General features: G+C 43.4%; 1 protein-coding gene across 2 annotated transcripts in view; it reads right to left on the bottom strand.

Annotated features, from left to right (window-relative positions):
* Positions 1–20037, bottom strand: part of LOC144511368 (ryanodine receptor 1-like) — a 495584-nt gene that overhangs the window by 178008 nt on the left and 297539 nt on the right. For both annotated transcript variants that reach the window (XM_078241663.1, XM_078241662.1), the window contains exons 58-61: positions 16511–16626; positions 13954–14021; positions 8212–8333; positions 3287–3336 (exon numbers count right to left, since the gene is read on the bottom strand). In XM_078241663.1, coding sequence (XP_078097789.1) covers positions 3287–3336; positions 8212–8333; positions 13954–14021; positions 16511–16626 — 356 coding nt within the window. The remainder of the gene's footprint in view (positions 1–3286; positions 3337–8211; positions 8334–13953; positions 14022–16510; positions 16627–20037) is intronic.

Here is a 20037-nt window from a genome sequence, read left to right on the forward strand (position 1 = left end):
CAACAATCGAGCTGGCCAGCAAATGGGGAGACTGACAGATCGGGGACCACTGCACATGCGCAGAGTTCCAGAACTGTCAGACTCCAGCGCGAATAACTGCCCTCCCGTGGGTTTTTAATGAGATTCGCGATTCTGACCTCTAAGAACAGAAGAACTAGGAGCAGGAGTAGGCCATCTGGCCCCTCGAGGTTGCTCCGCCATTCAATAAGATCATGACTGATCTTTTTGTGGACTCAGCTCCATTTCCCCGCCCGCTCACCATAACCCTTAATTTCTTTACTGTTCAAAAATTTATCTATCCTTGCCTTAAAAACATTCAATGAGGTAGCCTCAACTGCTTCACTGGGCAGGGAATTCCACAGATTCACAACCCTTTGTGTGAAGAAGTTCCTCCTCAACTCAGTCCTAAATCTGCTTCCCCTTATTTTGAGGCCGTGCCCCCTTGTTCTAGTTTCACCCGCCAGTGGAAACAACTTCTCTGCTTCTATCTTATCTATTCCCTTCATAATCTTATATGTTTCTATAAGATCTCCTTCATTCTTCTGAATTCCAATGAGTATAGCCCTAGTCTACTCAGTCTCTCCTCATAAGTCAACACTCTCAACTCCGGAATCATCCTAGTGAATCTCCTCTGCACCCCCCCCCCCCCCCCCCTGTTAGTATATCCTTTCTCAAGTAAGGAGACCAAAACTGTACACAGGACTCCAGGTGTGGCCTCACCAGCAGCTTATACAGCTGCAAGATAACCTCGCTGTTTATAAACTCCATCCCTCTAGCAATGAAGGACAAAATTCCATTTGCCTTCTTAATTACCTCCTGCACCTGCAAACCAACTCCTTGAGATTCCTGCACAAGGACACCCAGGTCTCTCTGCACAGCAGCATGCTGCAATTTTTTACCATTGAAATAATAGTCCATTTTGCTGAAATTCCTACCAAAATGGATGACCTCACATTTACCAACATTGTACTCCATCTGCCAGACCCTCGCCCACTCACTTAGACTATCTATATCCCTTTGCAGACTTTCAGCATCCTCTGCACACTTTGCTCTGCCACTCATCTTAGTGTCATCTGTGAATTTTGACACACTACACTTGGTCCCCAACTCCAAATCATCTATGTAAATCATAAACAATTGCGGTCCCAACACTGATCCCTGAGGCACACTGCTAGTCACTGATCGCCAACCAGAAAAACACCCATTTACCACCACTCTTTGCTTTCTGTTGATTAACCAATCCTCCATCCATGCTAATACATTACCCATAACACCGTGCTCCTTTATCTTATGTAGCAGTCTTTAGTGCGGCATCTTGTCAAATGCCTTCTGGAAATCCAGGTACACCACATCCACAGATTCCCCATTGTCCACTGCGCACGTAATGTTCTCAAAGAATTCCACCAAATTAGTTAAACATGACCTGCCCTTCATGAACCCATGCTGCGTCTTACCAATGGGACAATTTATATCCAGATGTCTCGCTAGTTCTTCCTTTATGATAGATTCAAGCATTTTCCCTACTAGAGAAGTTAAGCTAATCAGCCTACAGTTACCCGCCTTTTGTCTACCACCTTTCTTAAACAGTGACGTCACATTTGCTGTTTTCCAATCTGCGGGAACCACCCCAGAGTCCAGTGGATTTTGGTAAATTACCACTAGTGCATTTGCTATTTCCCCCGCCATCTCTTTTAGTACCCTGGGTTGCATTGCATCAGGACCAGGGGACTTGTCTACCTTTAGCCCCATTAGCTTGCCCAACACCAGCTCTTTCGTGATGATAGTTTCTAGGTCCTCACCTGCCATAGCCTTCCTGTCATCAATTTTTGGCATGTTATTTGTGTCTTCCACTGTGAAGACCAACACAAAATGCCTCAGCCATTTTCTCATTTCCAGTTATTACATCCCCCTTCTCATCCTCTAAAGACCAATGTTTACTTTAAGCCACTCTTTTTCGTTTTATATATTTGTAGAAACATTTGCTATCTGTTTTTATATTCTGAGCTAGTTTACTCTCATAATCCATCGTACTTTTCTTTATAGCTTTTTTTGTGGCTTTCTGTTGACCTTTAAAGATTTCCCAATCCTCTAAGTTCCCACTAATCTTTGCCATTTTGTATGCATTTTCTTTCAATTTGATATCCTCCTTTATTTCCATAGATATCCATGGCTGGTTATCTCTTTTTCTACAGTCCTTTCTTATCACTGGTATATACTTTTGGTATATATTTCTGCATTGCACAGAGTGGAGAGATTCGAGTGTGAAGCTGCATTGAAAAAACAAACAGTTTTCCCACCAATTCAGCACTTTTGGGAGAATCGCCCCCAACATTTCTGTTATTCAAATTGTTAAGTGAGGCACACTTCAGTCCAAGCTATCAAACAGTTAAGAAACATACTATGGTATTCGAATGTCCACACCACACTATAAGCACATAAAGATGAACAAATATGCTAAGGGTTGGCTATTTGCAGAAACCAATGCCATTTAATAACCTGCTTACAGCACAAGAAATGGAAAATGAGGCACAAGAAACTGCGAAGATGAAGTCCATTGCTTTCTTTTGAGTGTTTCATGTTGATCTTTTAATTTAATAAAATTTTTGATTTAATTCATTCATGGAACATGGGCATCGCTGGCTGGGCCAGCATTTACTTGCCCATCCCTAGTTGCACGAGGGCAGTTGAGAGTCAACCACATTGCTGTGGCTCTGGAGTCATATGTAGGCCAGACCGGGTAAGGATGGCAGATTTCCTTCCCTAAAGGACCAGGTGGGTTTTCCTGACAATCAATAATGGTTTTATGGTCACCAGTAGATTCTTAATTCCAGATTTTTTAAATCGAACTCAAATTCCACTATCTGCTGTGTTGGGATTCGAATCCAGGTCACCTGAACTGAGTTTCTGGATTAATAATCTAGCGATGATACCAATAGGCCATCGCCTCCCCTTAGGCTGGGTCTAAAGGGATTGTTCTAGGGATATTTCCAAAAATTTCAAGGCTTAAATGTTGCACATTGGCCTCCCAGAATCTGAATTAAAAGACCAACAGAAGATTAGCTAAAATGTGCTGGAGGGAATAAAGATGGAGTACAAGTACACTATGTTTTCCACTTTCGGATTTCAAATTGTCATTTCAACACAATATTATTTGTTTGCGGGAGGAAAGTAAAGTTTCACACAGAAAGGAAACCAATCGAAGCTACAGACAGAATGACAGCATAACTCAACAGTACAAGCTTCAGTCGGTAACAAACACTATGCTCCAACACTCCATGCCGCTTACCAAAGAGGGAGACTCTATGTCTGATCAAAGCTGCGAGTTTGCAGAAGATACTGAAGCAGAGAAACAATCGGGAAGAAAAGAAATGAGAAGGTTTGAGAACTGGCAACAATTATTATCATTAGAGAGGAATTAACAGTGAGGGAAGCCTGAAGCAGATCAGGCTGGGCTGGTCCATAACATGAACGTATGTATGGCTATAGCTAGAGATGTGTATTTTATTTTACTTGCAAATTAAAAAGTAGACAAAGTTGCTTCTATAACACTAATGCCCAGGCAAGATTCCTTCATCCCTAAGACAAATGTTTCATTAAAAAAAAGCTAATTCTAAAATACATTTGCAATGATTTGGTTCCTTTTGTTTTGTCACTTCAGAACACAGTAATTTATTACATTAGCCCTCTCAGCACTGTGTCCAACATTAGGTATGATTCTGAGATTGGACAGCATTTGCTAAACAATCCTGAGTGTGCTAAGAATTACACTGACAACCATTTTAAGATTTTCCAGTCAGGTTCACAGTGTATATTCACACTGTCCTTTGCAGACAGATGGAACACTGTACACACCTTGCACCTTTCTCAACTAAACAAAATGGGGCACAGCCATTCCCTAGTTTATTCCCCAAGGCAATACCTTGACCAGAGTCAGCCTGCCTGGTTCAAATTTAAACATAACTTAGCCATTAATTGTCAGTTATCAGTTAACTGGTGCATTCTCTATAGCAACACCTCTACCAGCGTTCACTGGCCAACCAATCAGCACTCTCTTCTCATGCAGTATGAAACTGCTATCTCCTTTACAATTTGGTATCGTTGTGCATTGTCCTAATGAGTGCAAGATGAGAAACTTTGGCAGCATGTGTCTTTTTTCAGCAATCTGGATATAATTAACATTTTTCATACCCTTTTCTGTTGGATCTTTTGAAGGTATAATCAATAACAGGTGAAAGAGACACATACAGCAAGGTTCAGTACCAAATGGTGGACAGGTAGCTCTAAAACAAAGTTCCAAAATTCTAAACCTTCACATTTTGATCATGCAGAGATCCACTTTTGGATGCAGAGGCTCCTCTTTATGACCATCAGGTCGAAAGACAACTTGTTTGGAGGACCAAGCGCCTGCTTAAGAGATTTATCAATAATCTATTTACATTTTCCAAAAAATACATTTGTTCTGTCCGGTGAACTTTCTTTTGTGGACCCTTTTAGGTAACATGGGAAATCTGTTTTACTGCATTTAACATGCAAAGTTCTAAAACATCTTTCAAGGAAAGGCAATCATCGGTTAGCCTCACTTGAGAGAAAAAGGAATCAACTTCTTTGGAGCATGAGGAAAGGGTTTACTTCACCGAGCCTCAGTCCTGCCCTCTCCAATCTGGACATGGCTCCCTCATGAACTAATATGGTAGATCCCTCACAAAAGCTATGGAAGGAGCACTGATATAGGCGTAAATGATCACAATATTGCAGGAATGGGATTCTTTAGCGACTGCGATGGAATCTGTGGTTTGAAAGCTTGTATTTTTGAGATGTACTCCAAATGAAAAGGGAAACTGAGAAACATTCCAGTTTGTGCAGGTGGAAACCGAAATTGGAAAGAAAAACTGGGAGACTGAAACTTTTAGATCGATTTAAAAGGAGGCAGAGCCATCCAAGCTCAGCAGTAGTCGATGATCCCAGTGGGGCAGTACAGGTAGGTTGATGGAGGCTGGATCCAGAAGCTGTGAATGGGCAAATTTACACTTGCTGCAGCTGATTCTGCTTCTTGAAGATAGTGTTGGTGGATCCAGATCATCATACACAGGGCCCAGGGGGTTCTGCAGACATGTGCCATTTTTGCCATAGTGTGTATGGTGAAGACCATGCCCATGGTGGCTCTGCACTGTTGTGAGCCGAGAATCAGGGTGAATTCCTGAAGAGAAACTAAAATTCTTCATTAGAAAGACAGAATTTCAAAGGGCTTTGTCACCCGAGATTGAGAACGCGTGTTGATTCTGGCTTTTAGAGTTTAAAGTTTATAAATTATTAGTGTCACAAGTAAGGCTTACATTAACACTGCAATGAAGTTACAGTGAAAATCCCCTAGTCGCCACACTCCGGCGCCTGTTCGGGTACACTGAGGGAGAATTTAGCACGGCCAATGCACCTAACCTGCACGTCTTTCGGACTGTGGGAGGAAACCGGAGCACCCTTCAACTTACCTGTACTGCCCCACTGGGATCATCGACTACTACTGAGCTTGGATGGCTCTGTCTCCTTTTAAATGGATCTACAAGTTTCAGTCTCCCAGAAGTTTTTGTTTCCAAACCCACGCAGACACGGGGAGAACGTGCAGACTCCACACAGACAGTGACCCAAGCCGGGAATCGAACCCGGGTCGCTGGCGATGTGAGTCAGCAGTGCTAACCACTGTGCCACCCTATATAGGTGATTATTTAACATTTAGTGTTTGCTTTGTCTAAAACTCTTGTGTAGTGAAAATTCTCTTTGTTATAAACTGTGGAATTTTGTGGCTTTATTTTTTTTTCAGTAAATAACTGGGATTTTGGATCTCTTTTAAAAGTAAGTTACTGATCTCCACCAAGGTCGTAACAGGTTTTAGGCTCATGGTGGCAGGAGGGGGAGGCAGAGGAAGTGGGGGGGGAGGGTAAAGGATCTAATTTATGTACTATTTGTAAAGAAATTGCAAAGGTGTTCATAATTTCGCTATAAAATACGTGAACTGGGAAATATTCGCTCATGGAGTGCTGACTTTGGAGACTAAATCCAGACACAGCATTAGAAAGAACAGTAGATGAAGAAAAAGTGAAATAACGAAGAAAATAACAGGATTAATATTCTGCAGCATCTGTGAGACTTGGTACATATATACTGCAGTTTGGATTACAGGAACGTCTGAGATGTCCTGCTCCTAAATCTGATCATTGGCTGTAACTTCCCAGCCGTTCACACTGGCGTATCTACCTGTTCTGCCAATGGCGCGCCTCCACCGCTGGCTTAGAGGTCATAGAGGTTTACAGCATGGAAACAGGCCCTTCAGCCCAACTTCTCCATGCCACCCCTTTTTTAAAAAATCCCTAAGCTAGTCCTAATTGCCTGCATTTGGCCCATATCCCATTGGGCGGCACGGTAGCACAGTGGTTAGCACTGCTGCTTCACAGCTCCAGGGACCTGGGTTCGAATCCCGGCTCGGGTCGCTGTCTGTGTGGAGTTTGCACATTCTCCCTGTGTCTGCGTGGGTTTCCTCCGGGTGCTCCGGTTTCCTCCCACAGTCCAAAGATGTGCCGGCTAGGTTGATTAGCCATTCTAAATTGTCCCTTAGTGTCCCGGGATGCATAGGGGTTAGTGGGTAAAAATATAGGGATATGTGGATAGGGCCTGGATGGGATTGTGGTTGGTGCAGACTCGATGGGCCGAATGGCCTCTTTCTGCACTGTAGGATTCTATGATTCTATACCCATCTTACCCATGTAACTGTCTACATGCTTTTTACGACAGAGAGGGGTACATTCAATGAGAAACCCTGTGGACAACAGGGGGACCAGGAGATCCTGCCACCAGCGGGCGTCTCCCGCTGCTGCGAAACATATGGCGGGTTGTGCGGTAAATCCTCCCCATCCAATTTGAATTCAGTAATTAATCTTTTGCATATAAAAACATAATGGACGGAGGCAGATGACAGCATGTCCCTCTAATTCTGGGGAACTCCACGTTAACAAAAGCCTTCCATTAAATGGAGAATAATGGGTAGCTGGGAATGATTACCAGCCAGAAATCTGAGTAAACGTGTCAAACTATTACAGCACCCTCCAGCCACTGATATCATATTCTGAATCCCAAGAGATTCTGGCCTCAAAATTACAAATGTATACAATTTACAGTTTGGAGTGAATTTTTATTTTGGTTCTGTGGGTAGTGAAGTAGAAGGAGGTCATGATTAACAACATGTGCCCCAGACACCTTGTGCATGATACCATCTTCACTGGATGACGATGACAAATGTGTAATCGACGCTCGCTTAATAAGATATAAAATGTAGCTTACTACCGAAAACTCTACAAATGTATTGTCACATTAGTCAAATTAAATTGTAACTAATTTCGATTTTGTTTTAAATCAGCTATGATGGTTCTATCTTAGGCTGTAGTTACATCATAATCATAGGGACAATGTAAAGCGGGTGTACTTTGAAACAACACTAAACAGGTTGTCTGAATCTAGAGTCAATCAAGGTATGAATGCAGTTTTTGAAGAATCAAGTTGAGGATTTGTCAGCATTGCAGTTAAATCATGTGCTTTGATTCCAACTGTTTGCACTGCTGCCTCAGCACCAGGGACCCAGGCATTTCCCGACTCGGGTCACTGTCAGTGCGGAGTCTGCACGTTCTCGCCGTGTCTACTTGGATTTCCTCTGGGGCGCTCCAGTTTCCTCCCACAGTCCGGAAGACGTGCTGGTTAGGTGCATTGGCCGTGCCAAGTTCTCCCTCAGTGTACCTGGTGTGCGGCGACTAGGGGATTTCCGCAGTAACTTCATTGCAGTGTTAATGTCAGCCTACTTGTGACACTAATAAAATAGACTTTAAACGAATGTCAGGCTGCTGAACTCTGGAACCTACATGGCAAACATCTGGGGAGATTGATAGTTTTGGAGGTATTTGCCAGTTTAAATGATCAAAGCTGGTGAAAGTAAAAAGTACCAGTAACTGACTCCATTTGCGAGTGCTATTGTTACAGTTGGAATGCAGTGCAACATTAGCAAGAACTAAAGCGGTTTGTTGAGTCAACTTGATAATTGAAGGAGGCTCTGGAGGAAAGGCAATCGGAAAGAAAGTTTGATAAATTATTTGCCTTCATATTCACGGTTTATCTCGCAGACTGAGACTTTGATCGTGCTGGATAATTTACATCATAACCTACAGCACATACCTGGCTATCATTTCCTTCTCTTTGTTGGAGGAATGCCCTCCGCTGCCCAAAAGTTGAGCTGGAGTAGAAAGGAAGTATAAGCAGTGATTCTTGAAGTTTTGATTTATCAAAGGCAGCAAAATCTGAGGAACAAAAACGAACGGATTAGAGATGTAGGAGTTTGAGCACGGAAATGTTATCACTATGAGCTCAGCAATTAGTTTGTTAATCAATGTATTCAATATGCTTCCAGACAGCAGATGAATGAATACATTTCCTACATATCTTCAAGGCACTCTAATATAATCAACGCACATGATATTTACTGGTTAAAAAAAAGTTCTACAATATTTAGAAGTAGCCACAGTATCAATGGGCGGAATCTTAACCATATTATTTCAGGTTCTGACTGAAAACCGGCAGGTAACTCCCCAGTTGCTCAACCTAGTTTACACTCCAGATCTTGAGCCTTTGAGAGTTAAAAATAAATGAGTGGGCAGGGGCTATAAAGCCCCTAAAGCCGGATCCACAGAGATCGGGACACCATCCTTAAAGGGCGCCCCGATCAGCACTGAAGTGGAATTCCTCCCACCCCCTCCCCCAACCTGTAACCATGGAGGCATCAGGGGTCCCCCCCCCCCCCGCCTCTCTCTAAACCCGGCACAATCATTAGGGTCTCTCTCCCCGCCCCACATCACAAAACAGGAAACCATCCCATCCCAGAGGGCCTGCCCTGGCACAGGTTGGCACTCCAGATTGGCACTACCAGGTTAGCACTGTGCCAAGGAACAGTACCAGGACACGGCCTGGGCATGTGCCCCAGGGGCTATACTTACATTCGCACCCCCCCACCCTCCCCCTCCGGCCGAGGGGGCTCCCTCAACCAACTCACGTTTTTGAAAAACTGTTGTAAACCTCGCCAACATGATGTCACATTGGCAAGGTTTGAATATTCACTGTTGGGGGATCATATGGCGAGCAGGGAGGGCTGGCTAATGACATTAAAATGTATGCAAAACCATTAAAATTAGGACCTCATGCTTTCTGGGTGTAAACCTCGTGACGGCACCAGCGAGGGGACGTGGAAAATTGGAAAACATGATCTCTCCGGACAGAATCGCGTTTCCCGCTTCTCTCCGGATTATTCGCCCTTGTTGGTGATCCCGCCCACCGCTAATGCAGGCTCAAAATCGCCCTGATCGCACCTGATGCCTCTGCTGATTTTAATTATCTTGTTTTGTTATTTACCACAAAGCAAGCTTGGGCAAACACCTTCTGAAAGAAAACGGTGGTTAAGTCACTTTGCAATGGAACAGGAAGTCACCTCCATGCCTACAACTTGGAGGGAATGGTATGATCTGCAGACTGTAAAGGAAAGATATTGTCAAAACTTTCTCTTTGTTGTATGGCCCCTATTTCCTTTGGGCATTGGTCAAAAGTTTTCACTTTGGGTGCAATCAGCAATCCAAGTATAAATTTCACATTTATGAAATGTTACTGCTCAAATTCATTTACACATTGGCAGACATAAAATGATGCACTAATTAAATAAAATGTTATTCACAATAAAAACAATTCCAGGACATACTTAAGAGTGGTAACCCAGTGCAGTTTTATTATTACTGCTCAAAGGTTTATCACAAAGAAATGTTTTAAATCATGGAATCTCTACAGTGCAAAAGGAGGCCATTCAGCCCATCAAACCCCCACCGACAATAATTCCTAGACCCTGTCACCGTAACCCCACTTATTTACTCTGCTAATCCTCCCAACACTAAGGGGCAATTTAGCATGACCAATCAACCTAACCTGGACGTTTCTGGACTGTGGAAGGAAACCGGAGCACCCGGAGGAAACCCACGCAGACATGGGGAGAATGTGCAAACTCCACACAGACAAACACCCGAGGCCGGAATCGAACCAGGGTCCCTGGCGCTGAGGGGCAGCAGTACTAACCACTGTACCGCCTTAATCAGTGTCCAGTCTAGTAAACTGATTTTAAGCAAGAAGATGATATTAGATATAGCTCTTGGGGCAAAAGGGATATTGGAGGGGCGGGGGTGCGGAGGAGATCAGGATATTGAATTCGATGATCAGCCATGATCAAAATGGTGGAGCAGGCTCAAAGGGCCAAATTGCCTACTCCTGCTTCTAGTTTCTGTATTTCTATGAACAGTTGACTTAAAAAGTTATTCAGAATCATTCCCTGATTAGTCAGTTTATTGGTGAATTTTAAAATAAACTATTTTAAAATGTGTCCATTAGAGGCCTTATGCACAAGGTTAATTCTAAGAGCCTCTTTGAAGGTTTGCAAATGGGTGCAATTTATGGAAACTTAATTCAATCTGGGAATGTGGCCAGTCTTTTTGGCCGGGTCTGGCTTACAACAATTTATTTCTTTAACCTTGTTCAAACACTCAATTTGCACTGTCTGTAATTTATACATGAAGCTGCTCGATCTGCTGCGTGAATTTCAGGTGAACTGCATGCAAAATATGCAGCACAACCAAACAGAAGCTCCTACCCATTCTGCGCAAGACGGATCCGGAAACTCAATAATAATTTCATTGTTTTGAACAATTAACAATTGTAGCATATTTTATTGCACAAGAAAATCAGGGTCATCAGGTTTTCAGAGACGTCCGAGATTTCACCAAGACCCTACTCTGCTCCCTCGCTGGATCAGTGAGCACTCAGATACACGGCCCTGCACAAGTGACATAGACCACTGCCCTCTCTCCGACTGTTTTTTGTAAGGGGTATGTTTAGAATTCAGATATGTTTTGCAGGGTGCGATTTGTCCAGGAAAATCTTTAAATTAGTAGCTGAGAGCACAAGAGAAGTACTCATTTTAAACATGGAATATTTGTTTGAGCAGAGCTAATGCATTTGGGTTTACTTAGGTTCCCCATGGGGTTTCAGAGTAGAGTTTTGATTTGGTTGGTTGACAGAGACAGAGTCATGTGATTAATGGGAGAATCTAAGCTTGCAGGAAAGAAAGAGTTTCGGTTTCATTTTAAAATACAAGCAGTTGCTGCCTGGGCTGCCAGAAGAAAGCGGTGGCTTGCTCTCTCTCCATCTCTCTGAAAATGCCTCCTTGAGAGCTCCAGCGTTGGTGATCTAAGTCAGCCTGTGTTTTACTAGCTAATTTTAAAGAGGGGATTTAAGTTTATAGGAGGAATATTGCTTGAATTGGAACTCATCGCAATAGGTCTGCAGTTAAAACTTGTATCTGGTCATGTTTAAGTATTGTTCAATTGTTAAAGATTAAGCTAATTAATTTGCTTATAGGTAAACCTTGTTGTTAAACGAAGTTTTGATAAAAGCTTCTCAGTTTGTCAGTAGAATTGCACCTGGAGTGAAACATTTTATCCTCATACTAATGCCAAAATGGAAATTTGTTGGGGTCTAATTTGGCTTCAAATATGCACTGGGGTTTCTGATCTAGGACCCTAAGAAGGATGGGAGCATCTTCAAAGTTTTAAGTTTATTTATTCGTGTCACAAGTAGGCTTACACTAACACCACAATGAAGTTATTGTGAAAATCCCCTATTCGCCACACTCCGGCGCCTATTCAGGTACACTCAGGGCGAATTTAGCATGGCCGACAGACCCAACCAGCGCGTCTTTCGGACTGTGGGATGAAACCGGAGCACCCGGAGGAAACCCATGCAGACACGGGACGAACGTGCAGACTCTACACAGACAGTGACCCAAGCACGTCCCTGGCACTGTGAGGCAGCAGTGCTAACCACTGTGCCACCGTGCTGGTAACTACTGCCATTGGAATTTAGGGTGAATTTCAGAGTGGTTACATCGCTAGTGTTTCCAAACTTGCGCCCCAAGTGGTAGAATTTTCAGAGATTCATCCAGTGATCTACACTAGGTTCAGCAGGAGATAAGTAGCACCCTGGAGAAACAATTATGTCATTTCGCCGAAGTTCCCATCAAAATTACAGCAAATTGGGAAATCCCTTTCACCAATGACTTCCTTATGGTCCTCAAATATCCAGCACTAAGGTGGTGAAATTGGTCTACATAAGCACAGAATGGGCTCATAGCAAATTTGTGTCCTGTTATACAATACACCAATTTTTAATTTCCATTGACTTGGAAAATTCTGCTAATATTTTTAAAGAGATGACAGAAAAATCAGCTCCAATAAAGAGCTTGAACTATTGTTCTGTGAATAAAGTTTATTTATTTATTAAAGTTTATTTATTAGTCACAAGTAGGCTTACATTAACACTGCAATGAAGTTACTGTGAAAATCCCCTAGTCGCCACAATCCGGCGCCTGTTCGGGTACACTGAGGGAGAATTTGGCACGGCCAATGCACCCTAACCAGCACGTCTTTCGGACTGTGGGAGGAAACCGGGGCACCTGGAGGAAACCCATGCAGACACGGGGAGAAGGTGCAGGCTCCACACAGACAGTGACCCAAGCTGCGAATCAAACCGGGGTCCCTGGCGCTGTGAGGCAGCAGTGCTAACCACTGTGTCACCGTGCCACCCTGCTCAGTGAATATCAGTGGAAAGCAGATCAGGTGAGGTGAAAAAAAGAATAGTTGCCAATTCGTTACAAACCCTTTATCTCACAGTTGGCATATATCAAATTCAGCCCCGATGTTATTATTTAGGTTATATAATAACTTTCTAGTTGACATACAATCAAAATATTCCAGTAGAGCCCAGTTCTGGTAGATAAAGGCAAAATACTGCAGATGCTGGAATCTGAAACAAAAACAGAAAATGCTGGAAAATCTCAGCAGGTCTGACAGCTTCTGTGGAGAGAGAATAGAGTCAATGTTTTCGAGTCTGGATGACCCTTCTTCAGCTCTGACGAAGAGTCATCCTATTTCTCTCTTCACAGATACTGTCAGACCAGTTATGGTAGAACTCTTCTGCACTGTAGTATAACAGAATGGATATATAGTATTAACCTGATGTGTTGTGGCTGCAGAGTGTGGCACAGCTTGGAACCCGAAAGAGCTCATCTTATTCCAAGGAAGAATCATATTGGATTTGCAAAGTTAACTCCATTTCTCTCTTGACAAGTGCTGCCTGACCTGCCGAGCTTTTCCAGCACTTTGTGTCTATTTCAGATCTCCAGCATCCATCCTATTTTGTGTTTATTAAAGAATTTGTCTTATCCTGCTGGAAGGTACAAGCTTTAACCCTTTTAATTCAAAACACAATCCAGTTTATTACTTATTACACAAATACTAGGCATAAAGGTAAAATGGCAGAATGTGTAAATAGGAGGCAAGTTACAGCCTTCCGGGCTCAACATTTAGACTGTGAACTTCCCCCTTCACCTTGACCCCTTTTTGTTTCCGTGGTTTGTCCCAATGCAAACACCCACCCCTCCCCCACTGGGCCATCTGTCACTTATTTCAGTCTAGCTTTCACTGAACGCTGACCTTTGTTCCCATTCTGCTACCTTGCCCTTATGCCACTATCGTCTTTCGTCCTTACTGCTACCAATTAACACACTTATTCTATTGTGTCCACATCTCAATCTCTCCCTAGCTCCGACCTAACCCCTGACCTTCTTTTCTGTCCCACCTCCTCCACACCCCTCTCTAACTCTACAACCCATTACCTTTCTACGCCTCTTCAGTCTTGAAGAAGTCATATGGACTTGAAACATTAGTGGTTTATCTCTCCACAGATGCTGCCAGACCTGCTGAGTTTATCCAGCCTTTTCTATTTCAATTGCTATGGTAATGAGCTCGAGATAAGCAAAGGTTCCATATTTACCTTCACAAAGAACTTGATTTCCTGCTCATGAGGGGATTTCTCAACTCTTCCACTGCTTACAACAGCCTCTGCATTGTAAAAGAAAGAAGTAATGATAGAGGGGAGCATTTTGACAATTATCTCTCAAACAAAATAATAAATTCAGCGCTAAGATAGCAATTACTCAGAGTTATATACGTTGTACTTTGTATGCTTTTGTTATTTTTGAATGGGACCATTCTGCACACAACACTGAAGAATAAACCTATGTCATTGAGCAAGTATAATCAAACTTTGGTGTCCAAATGTCACAATGTCACCCATAACCAACTACCTGTCCTGGTCCCCCGCATGTCAACACTATAGTTAAGAAAACCCACCAACGCCTCTACTTTCTCAGAAGACTAAGGAAATTTGGCATGTCAGCTACGACTCTCATCAACCTTTACAGATGCACCATAGAAAGCATTCTTTCTGGTTGTATCACAGCTTGGTATGGCTCCTGCTCTGCCCAAGACCGCAAGAAACTACAAAAGGTCGTGAATGAAGCCCAATCCATCACGCAAACCAGTCTCCCATCCTTTGACTCTGTCTACACTTCCCACTGCCTTAGCAAAGCAACCAACATACTTAAGGACCCCACACACCCCGGACATTCTTTCTTCCACCTTCTTCTGTCGGGAAAAAGATAAAAAAGTCTGAGATCACGTAGCAACTGACTCAAGAACAGCTTCTTCCCTGCTGCTGTCAGATGTTTGAATGGCCCTACCCTGCATTAAGTTGATCTTTCTCTACACCCTAGCTATGACTGTAACACTACATTCTGCATTTTCTTGTTTCCTTTTCTATGAATGGTATGCTTTGTCTGTATAGCGCGCAAGAAACAAAACTTTTCACTGTATGCTAGTATATGTGACAATTATAAATCAAATCAAATAACTGCATCTTTCCTCATGTAGTATTTAAGGAAATACAGAGAAGTTTCAAGACAAAAATATTCGGTCAAACCACATTAAGGGCATTTAAATGGTCATTGGATGATATTGGAATAGTGTAGGTTAGAGGGGCTTTAGATTGGTTTCACTGGTCGGCGCAACATCGAGGGCCAAAGGGCCTGTACTGCACTGTAATGTTCTATGTTCTATGTACATCAGTACTTAGCTGCCACAGAAGCAAACAGTTCTAATTACCTATCATAGAATCCCTACAGTGCAGAAGAGGCCATTCGACCCATTGAGTCTGTGCCGACAGAGCATCTTACCCAGGCCCTATCCTCTGCACTATCCCTGTAACCCCACAAATTTAGCATGGCCAATTAACCTAACCTGCATGTCTTTGGACTGTGGGAGGAAACCGGAGCACCCGGAGGAAACCCACGCAGACACGGGGAGAACGTGCAAACTTCAAATAGACAGTCACCCAAGGCCGGAATTGAACCCAGGTCTCTGGAGCTGTGAGACAACAGTGTTAACCACTGTGCCACCTGTAATTAGTAATTATAGTCGAGTTACTGTGAATCTTTCTTGAATGATTAAGAGATTCAAATTCTCATGGATAATAGTAAGAATTTTCCTTTGTATTTAACTCCTTCACTAGCTAAGCTCATTTTTAGTTTCCTTCTCGCACCTCGAATGATCATTGACCACCATTTTTAGGCTCCTGTATCTATCCCTAACAGTGGATCCCCTAATTTTATTCCCCAGTAGTTTGTAGTGTTTGCATTGTATTACTAATTCATGTGGGGCCTTATTTCTTTAATATGTACACATTAGTCCTTGATATACAAGTATCCTGCAGCCTTCAACTAAGGTCTGCTCGGAGCAAATCCATAATCACCACACACCCTGGTGCCTTATTCCTGAGGACACCAACTCAGATAACCTATCCAACCAGATATAACCCTCAATCACATTTCTCCCATTACAAAAATCTCAAATAGGGGAGGCACGGTGGTATTGTCACTGGACTAGTAATCCAGGGACGCAGGGTAAAGCTCTGGAGACTCGGGTTCGAATTTGACCACGGCAGATGGTGCGATTTGAATTCAGTAAAAATCTGGAATTAAAAGTCTAATAATGATGACCATGGAACCATTGTCACTGGTTGTAAATAAACTATCTGGTTCACTAATGTCCCTTTAGGGAAGGAAATCTGCCATCCTTACCTAGTCCACAGAAATGCGGTTGACTCTTAACTGCCCTCTTAATAAGCCACTCAGCTCAAGGGCAATTAGGGATGGGCAACGCCTGCTGGCTCAGCCGGTGGCACCGACATCCAAATTAATAAATAAAAATCACATATCCTCCATATCAAAAATCTCAGTCATACATCCTCCGTATCAAGAAGCTGAGACATATCGGCTTTATTTTCTCCAATGAAAATAACTCCAATTATCTAACTCCATCTTGATGAACAAGTGCCTGAATATTTTGATCATCATCTCTGTGCTTCTTCTGGGCATCTATATCCCCCCATATGAAACCGGAACATCATACTCTGAGTGCACATGTACCAGAGCTAATATGTCTCATTACACAATAATACACAAACATGAATTAAGTTATTTCACCGGTTATACCTATATGAGCAACAAACTCTTGTGCGATGTCCAACCACTGCAACAATTTCTTCAGAAAACCATAGGCAAATCTCTTCTCAATCGAGGACGTGTCCAGCTCCATGTCCTTTAAACCTCTGTAAAAGTTTATTAAAAAGGGGTTACCTTAGATGAATTCAAAATATAAATTGCTGATGCAATGAAATTGTCCCAAGCTCATGAATTTCTTTGCCCCAAAAGCGGGATCATCTGATCAACTGCTTTTCCTTCCTGTTCCAACAGGATGTCTTCTATAACTCTTAATCATAGAATCCCTACAGTGCAGAAAGCGGTTTTTCGGTCCATTCTGTCTGCACCGTTTCTCCGACAGATCCCCATAACCCCAAGTATTTATCCTGCTAATCCCCTTAACCTACACATTTTTCTCCCAGCACTGTTCGCCCCCTCACCTTCAAAATGACAGTCATTCCTCCTCTAAATAAAGAACGCCTGAGCTACTGTCACTTATTTCTGACCTTTCCTTTCCTTCCATATCCTCGGGGGGAAAAAAGCATCATGATACAATTTACCAACCATTCCGTCTGTTGAAACATTTCCAGGCTCCTGCAGCACCACAAATGGCCTGGCCAACTTAACTATGGCACATTGTTTCTCCTTATCCTTCCCAACCTCTCCATGGTCTTTAATAAAGCTGATCGCTCCACTGGCATATAATGATCCCCTTACCTACCCATATCTTCTGAGATGAATTCTCCAATCAATCATAGAATCACTACAGTGAAGAAGAAGGCCATTTGATCCATCTCTCTGACTCAGGATCCATCTAGGCCCTTTCCCGTACCACCACATTAACACCATTAATCCTCCTAACCTACATATCTTGGGACACTAAGGGGCAATTTAGCATGGCCAATCCACCTAACCTGCACATCTTTGGACTCTGGGAGGAAACCGGAGCACCCGGAAGAACCCCACGCAGACACGGGAAGAATATGCAAACTCCACACAGTCACCCGAAGGCCAGAATCGAACCAGGCACTGTGAGGTAGCAGTGCTAACCTCTGTGCTATTGTGCCGCCCATATTGTCATTCACACTTCATAGAGAATCATAGATTATAGAACCCCTACAGTGCAGAAGCGGGCTATTCGGCCCATCGAGTCTGCACTGGCCACAATCTCACCCAGGGCCCTATCCCCATAACACCAAGCATTTACCATAACTGGTCCCCCTGACACTAAGGGGCAATTTAGCATGGCCAATCCACCTAACCCACACATCTTTGGCCTGTGGGAGGAAACCGGAGTACCTGGAGGAAACCCACGCAGACACGAGGAGAACATGCAGACTCTGCACAGACAGTGACCCAAGCTGGGAATCGAACCCGGGTCCCTGGCGCTGTGAGGCAGCAGCGCTAACCACTGTGCCACCGTGCCGCCCTGGTCTGTCCCTGGTCTATCTCCTTTCTCTACTTACCTGCTGCCTCCATTAAACATGCGAGGCAACACCATGCAGATGCCAAAGGCAGTTCTCTGCTAATGGTTTCGCTTTTCATTAAAAATTGATTTGAGATATGCAAGGCCAGCATTTATTGCCCATCACTAATTGTCCTCGAGAAGATGGTGGTCAGCTGCCTTCTTGAACTGGTGTAGTTTGTGCAGCAAAAGTACTTGTGCAGAGCAGCTCAAGGGGAGAATTGCAGGATCTTAAGCCAGCGATATTCAAGGTATATATCTTGTGACTTGGAGGAAACAGGGAGGTGATGGTACTCGTATGAACCTGCTGCCCTCGTTGAACGAAAATCAAAGATTCGGGGTACTTTCTCCCGCGTTGGGTCTGCAATGTCGGGAATTTTCCCAACTCTGCACTCCTGACTTGGGAGTGAAAATTCAGCTCCTACTTCGATGGGTTGAATGGCCTTCTTCTGCACTGTAGGGATTCTATGATTCAATTACATGTTATTGTAAGGCATTTGTATTGCTGTTTTAGTTCCGTTCAGTGCCGATTCCTGGATATTGAGGGTGGAGAATTCTATGATGATAATATAGTTGAAATGTCAAAAAGGGGAAGGTTAGACTCTCTTTTGTAATTGAGGGTTTTTGTGTGGCATTTGTGAGACTAAATAAGCCAATTATCAGCCCCCCCTGAAAGCTGTTCAGGCCTTCTTGTTAAACATCCTGACAGCCAGTTAGTGAAGGAGGAGATCAGAATTCAATCATTATTTAGTTTTAGATTTATTCCATCTGGAACCTTAATTTATGCAGAGGCACAGTTGTTAACACTGCTGCCTTTTAGCTCCAGGGACCCGGGTTCAATTCCCGACTTGGGTCACTGTCTGTGCAGTCTGCACGTTCTCCCCGTATTTGCGTGGGTTTCCTCCGGGTGCTCCGGTTTCCTCCCACTGTCCGAAAGACATGTTGGTTAGGCGCATTGGCCTCAGTGTACCTGAACAGGCGCTGGACTGTGGCGACTAGGCGATTTCATAGAATCCCTACAGTACAGACAGAGGCCATTCGGCCCATCAAGTCTGCACCGACCACAATCCCACCCAGGCCCTACCTCCGTATCCCTACATATTTACCCACTAATCCCTCTAACCTACGCATCTCAGGACACCAAGGGCAATTTTTGCATGGCCAATCAACCTAACCCTTCCACAGTAACTTCATTGCAGTGTTAGTGTAAGCCTACTTGTGACACTAATAAATAAACTTTAAACTTAATTTATGCAATTAGCATTCCTGCAGGACAATATGACATTGAATTCATAGAAAAACGAAAACTACCACCAGGTTATTCCATATTCCAAGGATAATGCTTATTAGGGTACACATTAATGAGAGCTCTGCTTTGTGCAGGGATCTCGGGGTCAGCAAGATTTCCTCAACGCCTGCCACACTATTCCCTGTCCACACTGGCAACCCAGAACTTCAGAAATAACCAATTTGTAGAAGAAGCCAGAGGGAAAAAAAAATCAACCTAACTTGTAAGTATCCTTTCAGATAATGGAGCTGGGAGTCCTTTCTGCTGCTAAATGTGTGTTCAGCTGGGCAAAGTTAAGGGCGCTGGCTGGAGTACTGAGCTCAAAAAGACACCACTGGTGTTAAATCAGTGGGTAACATCACAATCTGCCTGCTCTACTTCCATCTACCTGACATTCACTGTGCGTGTGCCAATGCCTGTATCAATATGGCATTTGGTACCATTCACCCCACAAATGTGCGCCCCAATGCCATTTTGATTTATTATTGCCACATGTATTGGGTTACAGTTAAAAGTATTGTTTCTTGCGCGCTAGGCAGGCAAAGCATACTGTTCATAGAGTACATAGGAGAGAAGGAAAGGAGAGGGTGCAGAATATAGTGTTACAATTATAGCGAGGGTGTAGAGAAAGATCAACTTAATATAAGGTAGGTCCATTCAAAAGTCTGATGACAACAGGGAAGAAGCTGTTCTTGAGTCAATTGGTACGTGACCTCAGGCTTTTGTATCTTTTTTCCAACGGAAGAAGGTGGAAGAGAGAATATCCGGGGTGCGTGGGGTCCTTCA

The sequence above is a fragment of the Mustelus asterias genome, chromosome 24 (assembly GCF_964213995.1).
Source record: "Mustelus asterias chromosome 24, sMusAst1.hap1.1, whole genome shotgun sequence".
Taxonomy (NCBI): domain Eukaryota; kingdom Metazoa; phylum Chordata; class Chondrichthyes; order Carcharhiniformes; family Triakidae; genus Mustelus; species Mustelus asterias.